Source organism: Egretta garzetta, unplaced genomic scaffold (genome assembly GCF_000687185.1).
Source record: "Egretta garzetta isolate BGI_Z169 unplaced genomic scaffold, ASM68718v1 scaffold209, whole genome shotgun sequence".
Lineage (NCBI taxonomy): Eukaryota > Metazoa > Chordata > Aves > Pelecaniformes > Ardeidae > Egretta > Egretta garzetta.
Genome location: NW_009260839.1, coordinates 4504979 through 4523211, shown reverse-complemented (window position 1 = coordinate 4523211; position 18233 = coordinate 4504979). Strand labels below are relative to the sequence as shown.

The 18233-nt window shown below is 44.9% G+C and overlaps 1 protein-coding gene across 2 annotated transcripts in view; it reads right to left on the bottom strand.

Annotated features, from left to right (window-relative positions):
- Positions 1–4671: 4671 nt before the first annotated feature.
- The window catches only part of NSG2 (neuronal vesicle trafficking associated 2), a 35683-nt gene continuing 22121 nt past the window's right edge, over positions 4672–18233 (bottom strand). For both annotated transcript variants that reach the window (XM_009647095.2, XM_009647096.2), the window contains exons 3-4: positions 6434–6544; positions 4672–4863 (exon numbers count right to left, since the gene is read on the bottom strand). In XM_009647095.2, coding sequence (XP_009645390.1) covers positions 4672–4863; positions 6434–6544 — 303 coding nt within the window. The remainder of the gene's footprint in view (positions 4864–6433; positions 6545–18233) is intronic.

The following is an 18233-nucleotide window of genomic DNA, read 5'->3' as shown; positions in this document are numbered from 1 at the left end:
GCACAATGCCAGTGCATTTATCACCTTCCTGTACTTCAACTTGCTGTGGATTATTTTCCATGATGGAGCAACCCACAACCCATCAAATTACTTGTCAGGCACCCTCCCAAGTAAAGTAACATTCTCAAACAAAAGGATTTTACCTTTTTTGCCCATCAAAGGGCATCAGTCCAGGTGAGAAGGGGAGCTGAGTACCATAGACCTCGCTGGGCACTCATCCAGTGCCCTCAGCGGGATCCCTGTAACACCCCTGCCACTGCTGGCATTTTAAAAAAGCCAAGGCAAAAGAGATGGAAGAAAAGAGCCTTCCCTTCCCCCATCCCCTCCCGTAAGTCATTTTCTCTGGCCCATTTTACAGGAACTGAAAATCTATTAGAGGAATAGCTTAATCCGGTTTGACTGTAATAATTAGGGTGCTTTTAAAAAACCCTGACTAATCGTATAAAATGTGATTGTAGACAGTTCAGTGCACGACCCTTACACTTATCACTGGAGGTATTACTACAAACCAGAAACAGCTGGCAAGCACGGAGGAGGATAAAGGGGAAAAAAAAATTCACATGCAAAGGGCCAGGGACCATTCCTTTTCTGATCTAACAGAGGCACTGGCAGCACCTTGAGCTGTCTTTCTAACATGGATCCAAAGCATGAAATCATCTCCAAGACCCTGGGCAGACACCTCCGTTCCTGCCGATGGTGCGCCCTGCCAGCCTCGGGGTCCGGCCGGTGGCACCTCCTTTTCTCACGCTGTTTTTGCAGGCAGTCCAAGAGGATTTGAACGAGCGGTGGAGCGATTCCCCTCAGAGCGTGCTGCAGTCAGCAGATGTTTGTAGCAACAACGGGCAGCTTTTCCAAAACAAGACAGTCCGTATTAGTCAAGCAGGATAGAGTGCTTTAGGGTCATTGGGTTATGACGGAAAAGCAATGCCTGCTACTGTGCCGTGGCTGGTAGCAAGCTCTTTTTCTCTTGCTCTCAATCTTTCTCAGGCTCCAACAGCCACCATTTCTTCCTCCGCTTTCCGAGCCTTGGCTGGGGGCAGCTGACTTCCCGTATGACATCACCACACCTTTTAGTAAAGCTATTGTTTTCCCCACATCTTCTGCCAGTTATTCCAGAGGATCGCTGCCTGCCTGGTGTGTCGCTGTCCCCACAAGACGAGCTCATCCATGTGTTGAGACTTCTTGTACATCCCTTCCTACCACTCCAGATAGGACAAATAAACAATTCAGGCACCCATCTCCTGCATGACTGTCTCAGAAGACAAATCAACTCTTCCAGTCCCAGTGGCCCAAAAGCGTATTTTGGTGGAAAATTCAAAATCTGAGCCCACTGCAGCAATCTAGTATAGCGGAGAAGGTTGCCCAAAGGGATTCATGCTTTAGCAGGGTCTGTCACAGATGAAGAGGTTGGAGCTGACTTGACTTGGCCATTACATAAATGTTGGGAGAAGCACAGGGAAGGCTCTTGTTCATCGGTACCATTCAGAGCTGAGGCTGAGCCCTCACCAGTGGGCTCACAAAAACACCACTCTGTAGAGCCAGGCAGGAGCTTTAGACTTCACAGAGAGACGACAGCCAGGAGGAGACGGTGCTATCACCAATATGCTACTTTAATCAGCATTGAAAACATATGATCAACCTTGAAGGAGGCTTTTAAAGACTGAAATAAGAAGATGTACTACAATTTCAATTTATTCTCTCTCCCTCTGTCACTGTGATTAAAATATGTGGTTGATCCTGGAAGCTCTACTGCAGCTTGTACAAAACTGTAGTAACAGCATTGACCATAATGGAACTTGCAGCTGGAGTTGGGTTGTTTGGTTTCTTTCGCTCTCCCATGAGTCTTCCTTGAGTCTTTTTTTTCCATTCTGCTCCATACAGATTTTGATCTTTCCTTTATTAAATAGGAATGGTTATCCCCACTGAGTCACTTACCTAATAATAGCGAGAACCTTTTAATTCAAATTATTTGATTCCTGTTTTTTTTAGATTAAAGTAAACATACGGTTAGAGCATTTCTGAGAGAGCGGCAATAGAAATACTATGGTCAAACTACCCCGTGACGCAATTCTGTAAAGTGCACCAAAGCCCTTTAAATACATTTCACAAGTACTCGGTGGTGACCTCATTAGAAGGTCTGGAAACCCAGAGTGGTTTCTGTCCTGTGGTAGCTCAATTTCACAACTCTGAATACACTTTTTTTTGGAAGGAAAACTATCCAAAGGTTTTTATGAAACATTCTTTAGCCTTTGGGAATAAGCCAGTTAAATGCCAGGATATCATTCCATTTCAAAGAGTTGAAGGACTTGAGGAATTGCAATCTGCTTTCTGAACAACGTGAGATGAATATAGTTGTGGTTTCATTGGAAACCAAGCTGCAGAGTTTGGATACAGAGCTCAACTTGTTCAAAGTCCAGCTGTGGCTCTTGGTTTGTCAGCTGGATTTCCCTGCAGTGCTCCTTTGGTAACCGCCCTTCTGAAGGAGCCTGCTCCAGCATAGATGAACACTTGCGCTGGGAGTAGGTAGCAAAGGAAACATGGCTGCCAGCCAAAGTTTCTATCTTTCGTTGGCCTTAAAATGGGAAGGGAGGGGAGGTCCCTCCGTAAAGTCAAGAACTGCCAATAGAAAAGCATCCCCACTTGCTTTGAAGATCACTTTGGGTTCAATTACTATTTTTCTACTTGCAATTGAAAAATGGGCAGGAACACAGGGAATAAGCCCCCAGTGATTAAAGGAGAAATAGCAAGCTGTGAAAATGCCTCCTGAAAGATGCAGTCTCGGCCGCAGCCGCACTCGGCAGCACCAGGCACGCACACATCGCCACCCGCCACCTCCCAGCCCACGGCACGAGTCACCAAAAAAACCTGCCGGAGCCACAGAGACGCTCAGTCACATCTAGCTTTATTTTAATCCCGTCAGAAAAGTTCAAGAATTACACCAAAAAATACTTCAGTCTCTGCTACCTACTGACAAAAAATACACCACAAAATTATAAACTGTTCAGTGGTTTGCTGGAGTTTTGATTGTTGGTGGAGGGGGTGGTTTGTACATTTTGAGAGAGAAATGAATTTACAGGTGGAAGGGGAAGGAAGGATAGGAAATCAGACGATGGCATTTGGCACTACATTTTTAGCTACACTATACAGTTATTTATCATGATGCCTGGTAGGACTGAGGAGTTCTGCCCTCATTTACACCATCTAGTGTCTATGTATGCGAAATGGAGGACAAAACTGCCCAATGCAGTGGAAGAAGGGGCCAGTTCCTAATTTCCAGCCCGGTCTAGCCACAAATCTGAAAAAGCAGCCTTAGTCAAATGTGAACCTTGCCCTTTCTGTGTGCTCTGCTCCTGCTGCTCAGTCTCACCCTGCCTGTGCTACTGAGGAGCAGAGCTGCTTTGTAGCAACAGCTTGCAGCTCTAAAAAAAGAGAATCCTTTTTTTTTTTTTTTTTTTTTTTAAAATCCCACCAGTCTGCACTAATTGCACACGTCGTTTGTGGGGAGAGGATGTTTTACATTGGCCAGGACTGCATTAAGCTTGGGGTCTGGTCTGTATTTGCAAGCAGAGATTTGTTGAGACCCTTGTACTCTGAGAGCATGCTACAGGCATCCCTCTCTAATTAGCTAGAATGGCATTAAATACTGAAGTATCTAAAGTTGAAGGAGGGAAGCAGGAGCATCCCATTTCATGGGTGAGGGAAAATTAGGGGCTGAAAAGTTAGAGGCTTAATACTGTTCTATCACCACTCTTGAGAGGCTCCTCAATTTATAATGGCATTTTTTTGTCTCCTGGTGACCCTCCAGAGGGAGGTCCCAAAGGATGAAGCCTCATGTAACTTGCCAAAGGTCATGCAGGAAATCTGTGCGAGCAGCAGAAATAAAGCCCCGAACTCCTGACTCCTAGCCCTGCGCTCAGAAGCATATCCTTGATTTCACTATGGCAGCCTCCATCTGCTTCCACCCCGCTCCATATCCAAATGCCAACCAGGATTTCAGCCTCCAAGCCCAGCCAAGATCACCAGCACAGTGGCAGCTCATCACAAATGCCTAGATCTTTCTGGATTTACTTAGGCCACTGTACAGGGCTGCGCGTGCATGTGTGCTTGCACATGTGCATGTTTCAGGGAGGAGGGGATGCTTGGATTTCTCTATCGGCAAATGAACACTGATGCTAGATTCAGTCTGACAGCAACATATCCCTGCTTTGGCAAGCTAAACAATATCACAACATCCTTGTAACAGGTTCTCTCTACCCTCTCTCTCGAAAGGATTTCAGCTTCAGTGCATGTTAAGCCATGTCACAGCTTTCCAGCAATGATAAAACTTTGTGGGATTCTCCTTGCTGCTTTTATCCTCTCTCGCTGTTTGCCTAATTTGCTTTTTTTGTTTTTTAATTTCTTTTTCTAACAAATAGTTAAGCAATGATTTAAAAATATTTTTACATCGTAAGGTACAGTCAACATCAAACATGCCTTTGTACAAGAGCTCGACTCGGTTACAAATCAACGAGAACAATGCACGAAAAGAAATATCCATTAAGATGACTCCTGCACTTGGGTTTTATTTATTCCTGTCGTGCTGTTAGCACAGCACCCTCAGCTAGAGCAATGCAGTATAGACATGGTGTGGTCCCCCCACCCTCCCACTTTGCCCGTCACCACTTGTTAATTTTAATGACCTTCTGTCTTGGCAGCCTTGCCTTCATGGTTTACCGATCCTGAAGACAGCCAGGGCGATACGGCCCGGGAGCTGGTCTGCTTGGCCATGCTGTAGTGGCTGATGACGGTGTAGAACCTGCCCCGGGAGTTGGAATCCTGTGCAGAGTAGTACGCGTCCAGCGAGGCCGGGATGCACCGCTTGTGCTGGAAGTGGGAAGAAAGCGAGAGAGGTAACGAGTGGTCCCATCAGCCCCAGGCTCTCGCTTTAACAATCTCAGGCTTAGCTGTTCGCCCGGATGACGTTTGACTCGGACTTGCTGCAGTGAGAGCATCTGCTGCGCAGCCCCGAGTGCCTTCCAGCACCGTGGGAATGCACAAAGTTTAGTGTCGGGCAGCAGCCTTCAAAACCTGTTGCTATTGGCAACCCTGATTGCAGGCTGATTTCATCTGTGGATGGGAAATGGGGACTGTAAAATGAAGGTCTGACTGGTTTGGTACGTTAGGGGCATGCACAGAGACCGAGGCCCCATGCTGGAATTCTAGCAGGGCCGGCTGAGCGGCTCTTACCATGTGCTGGACGGAAAGCTCTGTAGAGCAAAGTCCAGAATTAATCCTGAGACAAGCAGAGGACAGGCAGAGGCAGAGCAAGGTGCTTGCGCGCTGCTCTGTGACAGCGTGTGATCTCTGGCCTGTAGGACCACCACCTTGGTCGGGGATGGTAGGAAGTGTAGCCCAACTGCCCAGCCCTTGTCAGAGCTTTTTGTCTGTGCAGCCACTGCCCATGCATCTCCGCTGCGCTAGGGCGGACACTTGTGTGCCAAGAACCGCACAGATAAAACAATTCACTTTGCAACAGCTGTAAAAGAGCAATCAAATGGTAACAAATGCCGGACTGGTTGGTATTCACCAGAGTCAAAGTAGCACCAAGGACACAAAGGGCCCCAGGTACAATTATTATTAAATTATGAGATACCCCAGCTCCCAGGTCAATGGGACTAGCTGAAACCTGAGTCCAAAACCTTTAATCTTTTCAGAAGGTCAGGTTTGGATCTGATTCTGAAATTCATGACTCCATCCTAACTTCGTTTTTATATAACCTAAGAGAATAGTTCACAACGACTAATACGCCAACATCCTTACTCTGTTTTCCAGCCCACAGACTATCCCCGACGTGGTCAAGACTCCTGTGAGTTTATGAGCTTATTCACAGTACAGAGTCACTGAACTATTTTGCAAACTTCTTTTTTTTTAAATCTCAACAGACCAGGCAAATCGTTCTCTGTGAATATTCAGTATAAAATCACTGGGCAGTGCGGGTTTAGCAATTAAGTTACATGGTTTTGTTCTTGACAGAAGCTCAAAAGCAGCTAAAAATGAACGACAGGGGCAAATTCGGATTTCACAAAGGACACATGTGCCAGCACTCTGGGAGTTTGCTTTGCATTAACATGTATGCCAGTAAACCTCAGTCACTTGAACGTGTGGGAAGCAAACGCGGGATTCCAGCTGCAGTAAATCCATTCACAAATATGAGGGACTGTTCCTGAACATCTGTCTGTAGTGTTCACCAAATGCTAATCCCAACAATTACAGTGTAACAGTAGCTGATGGAGGCAGATGCAAGTCCACATTTCCCATAACACTTTTCCCATTTCAACACATTCTTGCCAAATGTTCTGTTTGGCCTGGTCAGAAAAGCAGACTAGACTGCAACCATGTAGTCAATTAGAGTCTATCATTATCTCAGGCAATTCATCTGTCTGAAGTTTCTTACCTTATAAACAAATCCATCTGGGCAACTGTGGTCATAAGTAAAGGCTTTGTATACCACAAGGAACACTATGCAGGCAAGGAATGCAAGAGCCAGACTGATGAGAATAGTGACCTACAAAAGAGGGATAATGTTACTCTACATATGTTAAAATGGCATATGAGCAACCTCATAATTAAATGACTTATAGTAACAGCCATCCTAACAGACTGCAGTCTTCACTCCACTGTGCAGTACTTAACTAAGCATGGTAATTGAATGAATGCTGGATTCAATAGCCCTGAATTCTCACATCATTTCCATCCATCCCACCACAGACCTTCAGGAGTGCGCATTCCTGTGTTTAACCCCTTGCAAATGTACGGATTTTGCTGAGGCATTTGGTGTTCTTGCAGGCTTTGTGTTCCCATGCTCTCAGCTGTTCAACCGGCAGCATCATCTGCTGGCCCAGCAGGATCCGCCAGCAGCCAGAGTCCACATTCGGAGTCTAATCTGTGCAGATAAGCTGCTTTACAACCATAGCGAGATCCTGTTTTTCTGATAGCAGAGGTAGGTGAGCAGGTAGGAAGAATGAAGCCTTTGTAGCACACATCCCTTTGCGCCTTCTGGGTGATGCAACAAGGATAAGTTGTGCCTCAAGTACCCTGCAAGAGGGAAGGGCAGGAAAGGGAATCCTTCTCTATTTATCAAAGCTGTAAAAGGAGAATACCCCAACCAGCCACAAAGCCCAGCATGTAAATCCCACAGTATGTCCAAGAGCAGATGCCGTTGTTGGAGGTACCAGACACAATACCCTCTCCAGGGCTCAAATATTTCCCCTCTCCTCATTCCCAAGCAGGTTACTTTGCTGCACCATTCTGTTTCTTTCCTGTAGCTCCCTTCTCTCCAGCCCTTCCAGGTCCCTGTTAAATAGTTTGTTCAACAGCAAGTTTCCTGGCCCCATTCAGATGTTTGGAGTGAGGCCCTGATCCTTAATTTTAGCTAAGCTGTGTCCTGCCTAAGGCCTGAGCGAGGGTCCCAAATGCGCTCTCATTCTCCCCTCCCCAAAGCTTTCTTGCTCACAGCCGGTAATTCCACAAATGCAGCATAAACTGCTCTGGACTTCTACTGCCTAAATTACAGCAACCCATCCTTTCAAGACTGCTGTCTCACACTGGTTTGGATTGGCATAAAAAAAATATCATAATCCCTGGGGCTGCAGTGTTACCATGCAAACTAGAGTTCCTAATCAAATGAACTCACTTACAGAGATGATGGGGGTGGGAACAGCAGCAGGGGAAACATTTAAAGCTGTTGCACATCCAGCAGCATGGGGAGGGAGCTGCGGCAGCTCCCCAGCTTGCTCAGGCTCGCTGGGACTGCACACCAGCAGCCCACGTTCTGCAGGGTGTTTGCCTGCATGGGGAAGGGGCTGCGACGTTCCTGCGCTCGGTGAGACTGTGAGAGCTCACGCTGAGGCAGTTCCTACAGCAAAAGTTTGAGGTCAGGCATGGGTTTATAGGAGGGATAGTGACCAGTGAGGCTTTTTTCCTACCCACAACCTCAAACTATTTGCTTGAGAATCCCACTTTCCTATCACGGCACCAGAAGCCAAGCCCAGGGCTGTAAATTTTCCCTAGTCCCATCAAAACCCATCCACTAAGAGAATGGCAATGGTAGGACGTGGCAGGGACTGTGTGCCTGCCCCCAGCTAACGCCCCTACCTGCAGGCATGCTACCACCGTACCATGCACGTGCTCATCCTCCAAAACATGCCCCCATCCCAGTACCAGGGCTGCACCTAAAGGCAATCATTACCACTTACTGGCCTAGCAAGGAAAAGCCACACATTTTTCAGCTCCCTCTAGTCTTTCAGGGTTCCTCCGCCCTTTTGCTGTTACAGTTATGTCACAATCCTCTTCGTTTTCTTGTACAGATGTTCAAGGAAACTGGATAGTGGGTACAGGCAGAAGTTTGTTCCTCAACTAATATATAGGAGACTGGTGATGGTAGAAAGTGGGGGACTACAGAGATCATTCCTACAGTAGACTGGACAGGCTTGTCAGGAGCAGCAGCTACTGAAGAGCAAGCTGGCCACATCGCAGAATTCATCAATATAATATTATTAATATAACAATAACATTGTGTAATATCAGTAATATTATATCAATAAAGATATACTAATTGCTTAATATTGGTTCACACTGAATTTTGCTCTAATTCTCTCCTTTGGTCATCATAGCAGCTGTAATTCTGAGCCTCTGTATGACATGCAATCCCTGCACAGACTCAGAGGGGCCACTGTAATTGCTTGCAGTGCAGGAAAAGACTTCTCATCCTCATCAATCCTGCAGAAAGATGCACTGCCTGGTGAGAGGTACATCTCACACAGCACATTTGGGACTATTACTCAGAGAAGCTAAAGCAGCCCAGGCAATGCCACCTGTAGTGCTGGAGGATCCAGAGATACGATTTTGGTGGCTGTTTTAGGACAAAAAGAAGGAGTGAAGGTAAATCTGCATGTATGGTGTTAAATCTGACCCAACACTTCCAGTTCAAAAATCAGGAAAGAGAGAGGTGTGGAGACTATACCTGGCAGGAGAGATTCATTGTTAAGTTCATTGTTAAGTCAGAATATTTTAGAATAAAGTATAAAAAGGTAAGAAAATTGGAGCTAACAGGCTTTTCCAGTGATGAACAGTTCACTGAAGCCCCAACCTGCTTTTTAGAATAACTGCTCATATTAACCTTCTCCTTGGGGCCTAATCTGCTGCAAAATGGGTAAATTAAGAAAAAGGCAGCTGCAGAGGGAGAAGCACTTACTGCTGGATCTCATCAGAGAACATGTGTAAGAGAGTCCTGGTGTGCTGAAAAGGTAGCTGGTAGGAAAGGAGTACAGCTGGATGAATTGCACTAGTCTGACCAAGGAAATATGGGCTCCACCTCCTCCCCATCAAAGCACATTTGCCTGTGAGTTTGAATAGAAATATTTCAGACCAGCTTTACGGTAGGCCATGGGTCCCCAGCCTGGGGAAGCCATGTCCCTTTTCATAGTGCTGAAGAGGAAGAAGACTCAGTTGGATTCAAGGGAGATGGAAATGGAATTTGCCATGATTTCTGCCCCCACAATAAGTCATATTACACCTGAAAAAATGAAAAAAGTTACTTTGAAAAAGTATAGTCAAAAGGAGAGACTTCCTGGATTTAAGTATGCCAACACTCTCTACTTTTTCCAACAGGAGACCTAGGAAAAAAGACCCCTGTCCAAAAAGACCCATCACAACCCAGCTCTGGCAGGCCAGTGTGGAAGAGCATTTCCCCCTGTAGAATACAAGTTCATCAACTCTTCCCCATTTAAAAGGGGAGTGTGTTAGGCCTGGTACTTCCTCCAGTAACAATTTCTGTAGCAATACAAAGATGACAATGTCCCCTCTGAGGTTAGTTTGAAGGCACTAAAGTAAGACATACATCTTGCTCAAACAAATCCAATGCTTAGAGGGCAGCCCTGGCTAGAAATCCAGAAAATAAGAAATGCTCAGCTCTCCAGTTTGGTTGTTCTGCCCTAAATACCATGTACAGTGGAAAAAGAAATCTTGCTTGGGTTAAGCTGAAGGAACAAACTTGTGCTCAGGGCAAAGGAAGAGACAAAGGGCAATGAAATTACACCGAATGCCACCTGGGAATGCATAGAGCGTAACTCAGTGAGAAAGCACCTCTTGTTCCTGCGCAATACGAAGCCGCTCATCCTCTAGCTTTCTTTAGGAAATATAACCTTCATGGCCAGGGCTAGCAACAGCTGCACACCAGCGGGACGCATACACCCGGTGCTAGGATTCCTCCTGCCCCAATGTCCACCTGGTTCCTTCCTCCCACTCTGCATTCCCCCTCTCCCTGATGCCAGAGGGACCCCTCAGGGCTGACTGCACCCGGACAACAGGCTGTGAAAGGGGAATATCCCTGAACTGGCAGACATCTCCCTCACCCAGAATGACTCGGTGCCTGCCTTCCCCCAGAGCTGCCACCAAAGCTGCTTTGAAGGCTTCTCACTCTGAGCCCGTTAAAAAGGCCAAGTTCTTCCTTTAGCCTTCAGAAAAAGAAAGAACTGAGCTGTCTGGGGTGAGAATGAATGTCCCTTCTTTTGTTAAATCCCACGTACATGCACAGCCTATGGAAACGACCATTAGTAATGCAACTTGACTGGTTCCTTTCCTCTTGTCTGCCCACTGAGCCCCTAAAAATAACAAATTCCCCTCTGCTCTGTCACTCTGCTCTGGCAAAGTGCTGACACCCAATTCATTACCTCCCAGGAGCAGGTCCCTCCACCGACCTCTCCCTTCCTTTTGGGGGGTAATTGAGCCCATTCTCACCTCCCTCCTGCTGTTTCATGCACTTGCAAAATTATAGCATGACACAATATTACACATGATGATACATAGTGTAAAAGTACTCTGGGATGAAATGTCACCTAAGATGTTAAAACCCAGAGGCAAAGGAAGAAAAATCCACCCCTGGATATTTTGCCACGCCAGAGCCGAGATCCACCTCTCCAGCCGTTCCAGAGCGCACGAAGCTTCATTAACATTCAAACACCAAAGAATCACAGAGCTGCAATACCTAATAAACCTCCACTTTTTTTTATGATTAACATGAACCTTGGCAGTCTCTGAGCAATATATACACTCACAAAGGGGAAATAAAATTTAGTGAGCAGATAAAACCTAGAAGTGCTGCAGGCATGAATCTGTCACGTGTGACTGCTGGAGTGGGTAAAAGAAGGGGGGGATTTGCCCGCCCCTTCCCCAAAGTCTCATATGGTTCCCAAAGGTTCCCTTAAGAGGGGAGTATCTGCTGGAACGGAGAAGAGAGAACATCATTACCACACCAAAAACCTCCCCGTCCTCCACAAAACATGGGAAGAGGCCCTTAGCGTCAGTGAAAGATGATGTCAACCTCCCATCAACAACAGCGCACTTGGCTTGGTTCCTCCTGACCTTTCCTGTAGATGAAGTACGTGTTGCATTTTCACAACAGCACAGATTAAAAAAAAAAACAAACACCCTCATCAAGCAACAGGACAAAAGTTGCCACTCAGTTTTGTTCCAGTGAGATGATATCTAATTGCAGTGGTGTTCCAGTTAACCTGGCTTTCATGCTGCCCATTGGAGTATCCTTCCTACCCTCTTTGATTTCAACAGCTGCCCAGGATTTTTTTTTTTTTCCATCAAAAATTCCCTTTTTCCCTATCTAGCTACAATGAAAAGCCTTATTTAAAAGCAAACCAGAGAATAATGCCCCATCCAAACAGCAGGGCATTCTTTTAATAGCCTTTTCTATTGCAAGGTAACTACATTTTTATTCCTGATTGTTTTCCTTGGCAAAAATTTTCTGGTGCGTGCCCTTAGCTTTCAGAGAGGGTGTGCACTCTCCACTCCCCACGGAAGTCAACAAGCGCGGGAAGCTGCTGGTCCCTCCAAAAACTGAGCCTTAGGGGCTTTGATGGCAAAACTGGTAACCTGCTGAGCTAGAGAGCCCGCAGGTAGCTACAGACCAGCGCTGGGCTGGTACTGACCGTCACACAAACCAGCAAGGTACTGCGGTGCCTTAGAGTCCTGGGAAACCTGAACCCTCTGGAAATACCTGAGGGAAAAAAGGAAGCGGAGAAAGGCAGACCCTGAATGGCGGCTGATGGGAATACTACTGCAAAGAGCAGAGATTCAGAAGGAAGGATTTTCAGCAGTGTAGGGAGGGAAGGGTCTGTCAGCAGATGGCAGTTCCCTTAAATTTATGCACTGTTTGAACTGAGTTGACAAATATTTTTTTTCCCAGTGGGGACTGGATGCAGACGGCTCTTTATTAGCATTCAGCATCCAACCTGTGCTGGTGAGTTGTGGGGGTGTGGTTTTGTTCCCACTTAAGCTACATATTACTTGCATTAGCAACTGGAGGAACATAACTTATAATCATGGCCCTGGTGTCAGGGCTTGTCATTCTACCTTTATGTTCTGTTCACAGGCTCTGCTGATGGTGTCACACACTGCAAGGGCTCAGCATAAAAATGGTAAAAAAAACCCACAACTGGACTGGGAGAGAAAATAACAGGGGCATTCAGATGCAAGCCTCACAGTGAAACACAGAAGATGACATCCTACAAAACTGTGAAGCAAGACCTTTTGAAGACGTAAAAGGCTGTTTTTTCTAACCCAAACTACAATTATTCTACGAAATCAATCACAAATAATCTAACAAATTTACTCTGTACAATATGGTCGGCAGAAGGAGCTCAGTAAGATTCCAAAAAGATTAGACGTTCTTATGGAGAGCCTCCACATGGCTTGAGATAGGGCTTAATCCAACAAAAGGCACAGAGCCCCCTCTGTTCCCACCAACTTCTCGTATTTGATGGCATGAACCAGCCATTCAGATCCAGATCCACAAAGGCAGTCAGGTGTCTAAATCTCCTTTAGTTTCCTACAGAACACTAAAATCAGTAGGCACCTTCTGTAAGCTCAGATGTCTTCGGCGGGGTAAGAACTCGTCCATTTGGGGGTTTCATACATTGCTTTGAGACATCTGGGTCGTTACAGTGAGTTTTAGCTAGTCTGGTACAGCACTGCAACACTTGCGCTTCCCTACTAAAGCTCAGTCCCACCACGGCTCATGCTCAGGCAGCAGCCTTATCACCTGCTGCCTAAAATTAATTTAGAAATCACTGCGCTGCCCTTTCTTTTGGGGGAAAACAGCTGCATTCCATCCAGCTTTGGAGGAACTCGGCAAGAATTGCCTGCTGTTTGTGGGCAAGGCACAAGCCCCAGGTGCCCAGGTGTTTGAAACCACCCTCCATTTGCAACCTAAGCAGAGCAATTCTCAGGGTGCAAACAGATGATGTGATCCCTATCAATCTGTCTGAAGGAAACAGCACAGAATATCTCTTCTGTGCTCATGCAACTCGTGGGAGAGGCTAGCAAGCAGGGATTTTCATCAGCATGGGTGACATTTCTTAGATATCGAGTATGATTTTTTTCTAAATCAGGCAAATAAATATTTGACTCCGGACACCTTTCCCACTGCTCAAAGCATGCAATACATATGCTTATATATGCTCAAAATAGGAGTAGAGCCAAGAAGATGCCACAACCAGGAAAAACATTGCTGTCTATAGAAAACAGCCAGACAAGCAGCACCCAGAGAAGAGCTAATGCTCTCAGAGTGTAGAGTTTAGAAGTACAAGTTCTGTGGTACTGTGAGGAGATCAGTTTAATTCCCGGGTAAAGATCGTTTACCATGGAAAAATCCCTACAAAATTCTGCAGTTTTCCTAGTCTTAGCAGCTGTAATGGCAATAAGGGACCTCAGAAGCCAGATGCCTCTGCCCATTCCTGCACTGCAGCCTCACCCTCTTTACATTCAGGTTTGTCAAGAAAGGATGCCATCGATGATGCCATGTCTGGTTCTCCACGATACCTTCAGTGTTGCTGGGTATTGGGAAATGTTGTGACCTTTGATAGGCAACTCAGCTGAAGAAATTCTCTTAATTTTCTCTTTCTAGAAGAAGAAAGTCTCTGAATGAGGCAAAATTTGTTATAAATAAAATTGGCAGAAATTCTGTCAAGATTATTTTCATATAAGGGCATAAGAGCTATGCTTGGATAGGCAACAAGGCTCTTTCCAGAGTTACACCTGGAAACCTATCAATCCATTGACAACCTAGACAACTTTCATGCAAGAAAAAAAAAATAATCACAAAATCATCAATCCATTTGCCATAGGGCCAGTCCCAGAGGTCCTGCTGCTCAGCAGAAAGGTTTCAGCTATAAGGGCATCTCAGTATACATTCATACATTCACAATCTCATTATAAGGATTTTTGCCTGACTGTGTAAAATTCAGGAGGGTAATTTTTTCCCCTTCATCCCATAACTTCTTCCAGCTGATAATTAGATGGTAGATTGACAACATTAGATCTCGACATGAAAGCTACAGCTAACTTGAAAGACTTAGGAGCACTTCCCAGCTCCCGGATCCAGCTGTCTATCCTGGCTGCCTCCCACCTGTGTGCCAGGATGAAATCCAAGCATGAACTACCCCATCATTTGAATCCAGGCTGCTAATGTAAGAAAATCCAGGCACGTAGGCAGGGAGGTAGCCACAGGCTCATAGGTCACTCATGGATCAACCGGGGGGATGAGGACTCTGAAATATACCCCAGGAAAAGCCACTTTAATGTTCAGACTCATCAAAGAAATGGTGTGGTGCATTGTCCAGCACCCTGTTACAGAGCCTGATCTGCTCTGCAGGTAAAAATGATTAGGCTGCACTTCTTCAAAAATGGCATTTCACTTCTGATTTTTAACAATCTTTTTATAATAAGTTGCTGATTTTATGGCAACAGATTAGCCTCTAAAATTTTGAAAGGCTGAAAAAAAAGTGACACAATTGGGTCTTCATATTTGTTTGGTACTGTTCAAGAAGATGTAGGATTTGTCCTTTGTTATTACAGCACAGCTTACTCCAGATGGTGTCCAGATTCTTAAGTAGCATCTCTATCTTAGGAGGTGCTTTGTAAGAGGGAAATGTCCTTAGTCATGTACCTAAATCTTCAGAGCTATGGGATAATACGCAGTAGTGATGCATGGCTTCTTACAGGAAGCTAAAGAGGTTTGGGGGTTTTTTTTGGTCCTTTATCTTAGAATTCATAACCATAAACTAGTTTGGCCCCAATTCTCCTAAGAACACTGAACACCACCCATGAGGATGGTATACTCTTGGAGTGCAAGAACACCTCATATCTGCTCCACTATTTCACGGATTCCTTTCAGCCCACACAGCCCAGCAGTCAAAGTCCAAAAGATTCACGGAATAGAGAAAAGAGAGGGTAATTTCTCCAACTACCCTAAAGCCTCCAAGGTATCCACTTGAAAGAGCCCTAGCTGTCTTTCAGCCAGTTTGCTATCCCGGCCATGTCCCCGTTGGCTCTACCCATCTCTGTATGCACCATCCCAGCATGACTACACCAGCGAACCTCTCCAAGTTTGCAAATCTTAAAAAGAAACATCATTCTTCTGAGATGACTACGTACCCACCAGCAATTCCTCTGCTGTGCGCCTTGTAATACTGTGAGTGCAGCATGAGTGTGGAACAAGAACACCGTGTTTCTAAGCAATTTGTCAAATAATTAAATTATGCACACAATAACTAGCTGGCTCAATTATATTAGCCAGTCCCCATCATGTAATATAATTTCTAGTGGCTGTTTAGGCACTAATAGCCTCAGATCTTTTTAACTGTGTCTGGTGCCAGCTGCGATCTGCATGACGTCTTTCTGCGCCAAGTCAAACCCCTTGAAAGGAAAATTCATGGCTCAGTTTCCAAGCCCCTGTTCCTTATGGAAGTCCTAAAATGCCATTTTCAATAAGGATGCTTCCACCATTGAATATTAGTGAATTTACACTTAGGTAAATAAAAAGCTCTGTTTGGTTTGCTTTTTCCTTTCTGCCATTTAATGCCATTAAAAAACCCCAAATCCTTCATCAGAATAGGCTGGTATATTGAGATGCTGTAATATTGTTTGTAGGAACGCCAAAAAAGTATACGGCCTTTTTGGCAGACCATACAGGTGTTTAAAGGTCTTTTCCCCCTCCTCTTACAAGAATATTTTCTTTCTTTTTCAACTATCATAAGCCTTCCCTCCTTATTTATGTGACTCTGCAACCTTCAAAAGAAAAGAAGCAAAACCCCAAAATTAAATAAGTGGGGTGACTCAGGAACACTGCTTATAAAGGTGCTTTTCTTCCTAAACCCGTGCTCCTAATAACACCTGACATACCATTTCACGAGCTGAGCAATGCTGGAAGAGGCTTCCTTCCAGATCACTAATTTGAGGTGGTTTTTCAATTAGTGGGATTGCAGTAGGCAGATACATCATCTCCACAGCTAACCCTTCACCAGAGACATGCTGCAATTTCCCACTGCATTGGGCAAAGCCCTGGCTGTGACATCTCCTCCAGTCACTTCATGTGGGACATGACAACGGACACCTCAGCTCATCAAGGGCCCTTTTAAAATGCATTAACAGGAATACGAGATATAGCGAGTCATCAATAAAATGTCTCCTTGCCTACCCTTTGCCTGCCAAGATTCAACCTCTGAAGAGTCTCATACATGCAAAATAATCCCCTCTCCCTGCTTCCCTCATGCTGGATTTGGTGCAGGGAAAGCATTAGGAGCCCTGAGTAAGAACAGGTTCAGGGATTAGCACATGGCAACAGACCTGGGAAATGTGGGTTGCGTTCCTTGCTCTGCTGCTGGCTTTCTTCGACACCTGACACACACTCAGGTCCAGCTCTACGGCTTGGTCCCCACCAATACTCACAGACGCTCCAGCAAGATCCACCCAAAGCTGCAAGCATCTAAGTCTCCAGAAGCTTGGCTTTTTCTGGGCCAGTGTGTGCAAAATCACCCAAGCACCAACACCATCCCACGGCCAAAGATTAGGGGTTCTAGGGAAAAGCTGAGGTCTGTTTGCTTTATGAAATTACCTTCTTCCACAGGCAGGAAAATTTTCAAAGCAAACCTTTCAGGCTCGACTATTGATGCACTGGGCTAAGGCACAAAATGGTATTCCTCCAGGCATGTTTTCTTGTATATTGCCTCTCCCATCACTTTCTTATATTTTGATTTTACATGTGACACTACCATTTTGCTCATCAGCCATCAAAAACAGAAGACTGGATTTAAAAATGCCCAGAACAATTTAAGCTCTTCATATGCCAGGGCACAAGGTAACTCCCCAGTCCCATGGACTTCTTAGATAAAATGAAATCGAAGGTCAAGCTTGCACAAATTAAAACACCTTGTGTTCAAAAAAAAAAATCAATTGGAAGTTTTTTTCTTCGAGAAGGTCAACATACTCACATGCATTTCAGCACCAATGTCTACCATCACAGGTCAGGAAACAAAGCTAATAATATGGCAGCATTCATGGTCCAGTACACCCATTCCTCTTAAAAAACTTATTTTTATTATGTGGGTGCTTCATACCAGGACAAAGTGAGGACTTGGCGAGCAAAGTATCTCCTGGGTAACTTAAGAATTAAAAGCCTTTCCATTTTAAATTAAAAATGTGAAGCTTTATTGCTGCAAATGACTTACAAAAGCTACTCTTTTAAAAACAAACAAGAAAAATGAATAATCTAGCTGATTATGATGCCTTCAAAGGCATGAGGCCAGTTCCATTAGTTGTAGATCTGGCCCAACAGGCTTAATACATCAGCAAGTACTTACAAGAGGGAGCTCAGGTCTGTTTAACATTCAATCAGCAGCCTGTGCTGCTTTATAAATAGAATGAAACATTACACGGAAAAAAAAAAATATATGAGTGAAGCATTTCACTTCCCTGATTTTTTTTTTTTTTTTAGCATTCTGTGGTTTGGCTACAAGACTTAAAATGCACTTCATGACAGTCAATAAACTTTGCCATGGCTTTGTCAGCTGAAAACTCTTTCTTCCTCCATCCCATTCGGCCCCTTTTGCTACATTAGCCAAACTAGCATTAAGCATATTTCATTCCACCTCAAATGCTGACAAGAAAATTACCCAACAAATAGGGTTTAGTGTGGGGTGGCAGAGGTACCAGAATGAAAAATGGCATTGTGTTGTTGAAGACAAAGATGCAGTGTAAGAAATCATTCAGACTAAATGAAAGCTGCAATTACATTTTGTAATTAGCAGAATGGGTATCTCTATGCAGTCACTTATGAAAATCTTTTTCAAGCATTTTGTTCCAAAGCAAAGGGTCAGCTGAGGTTTCTGCTCTCTTACTCCTTTCTT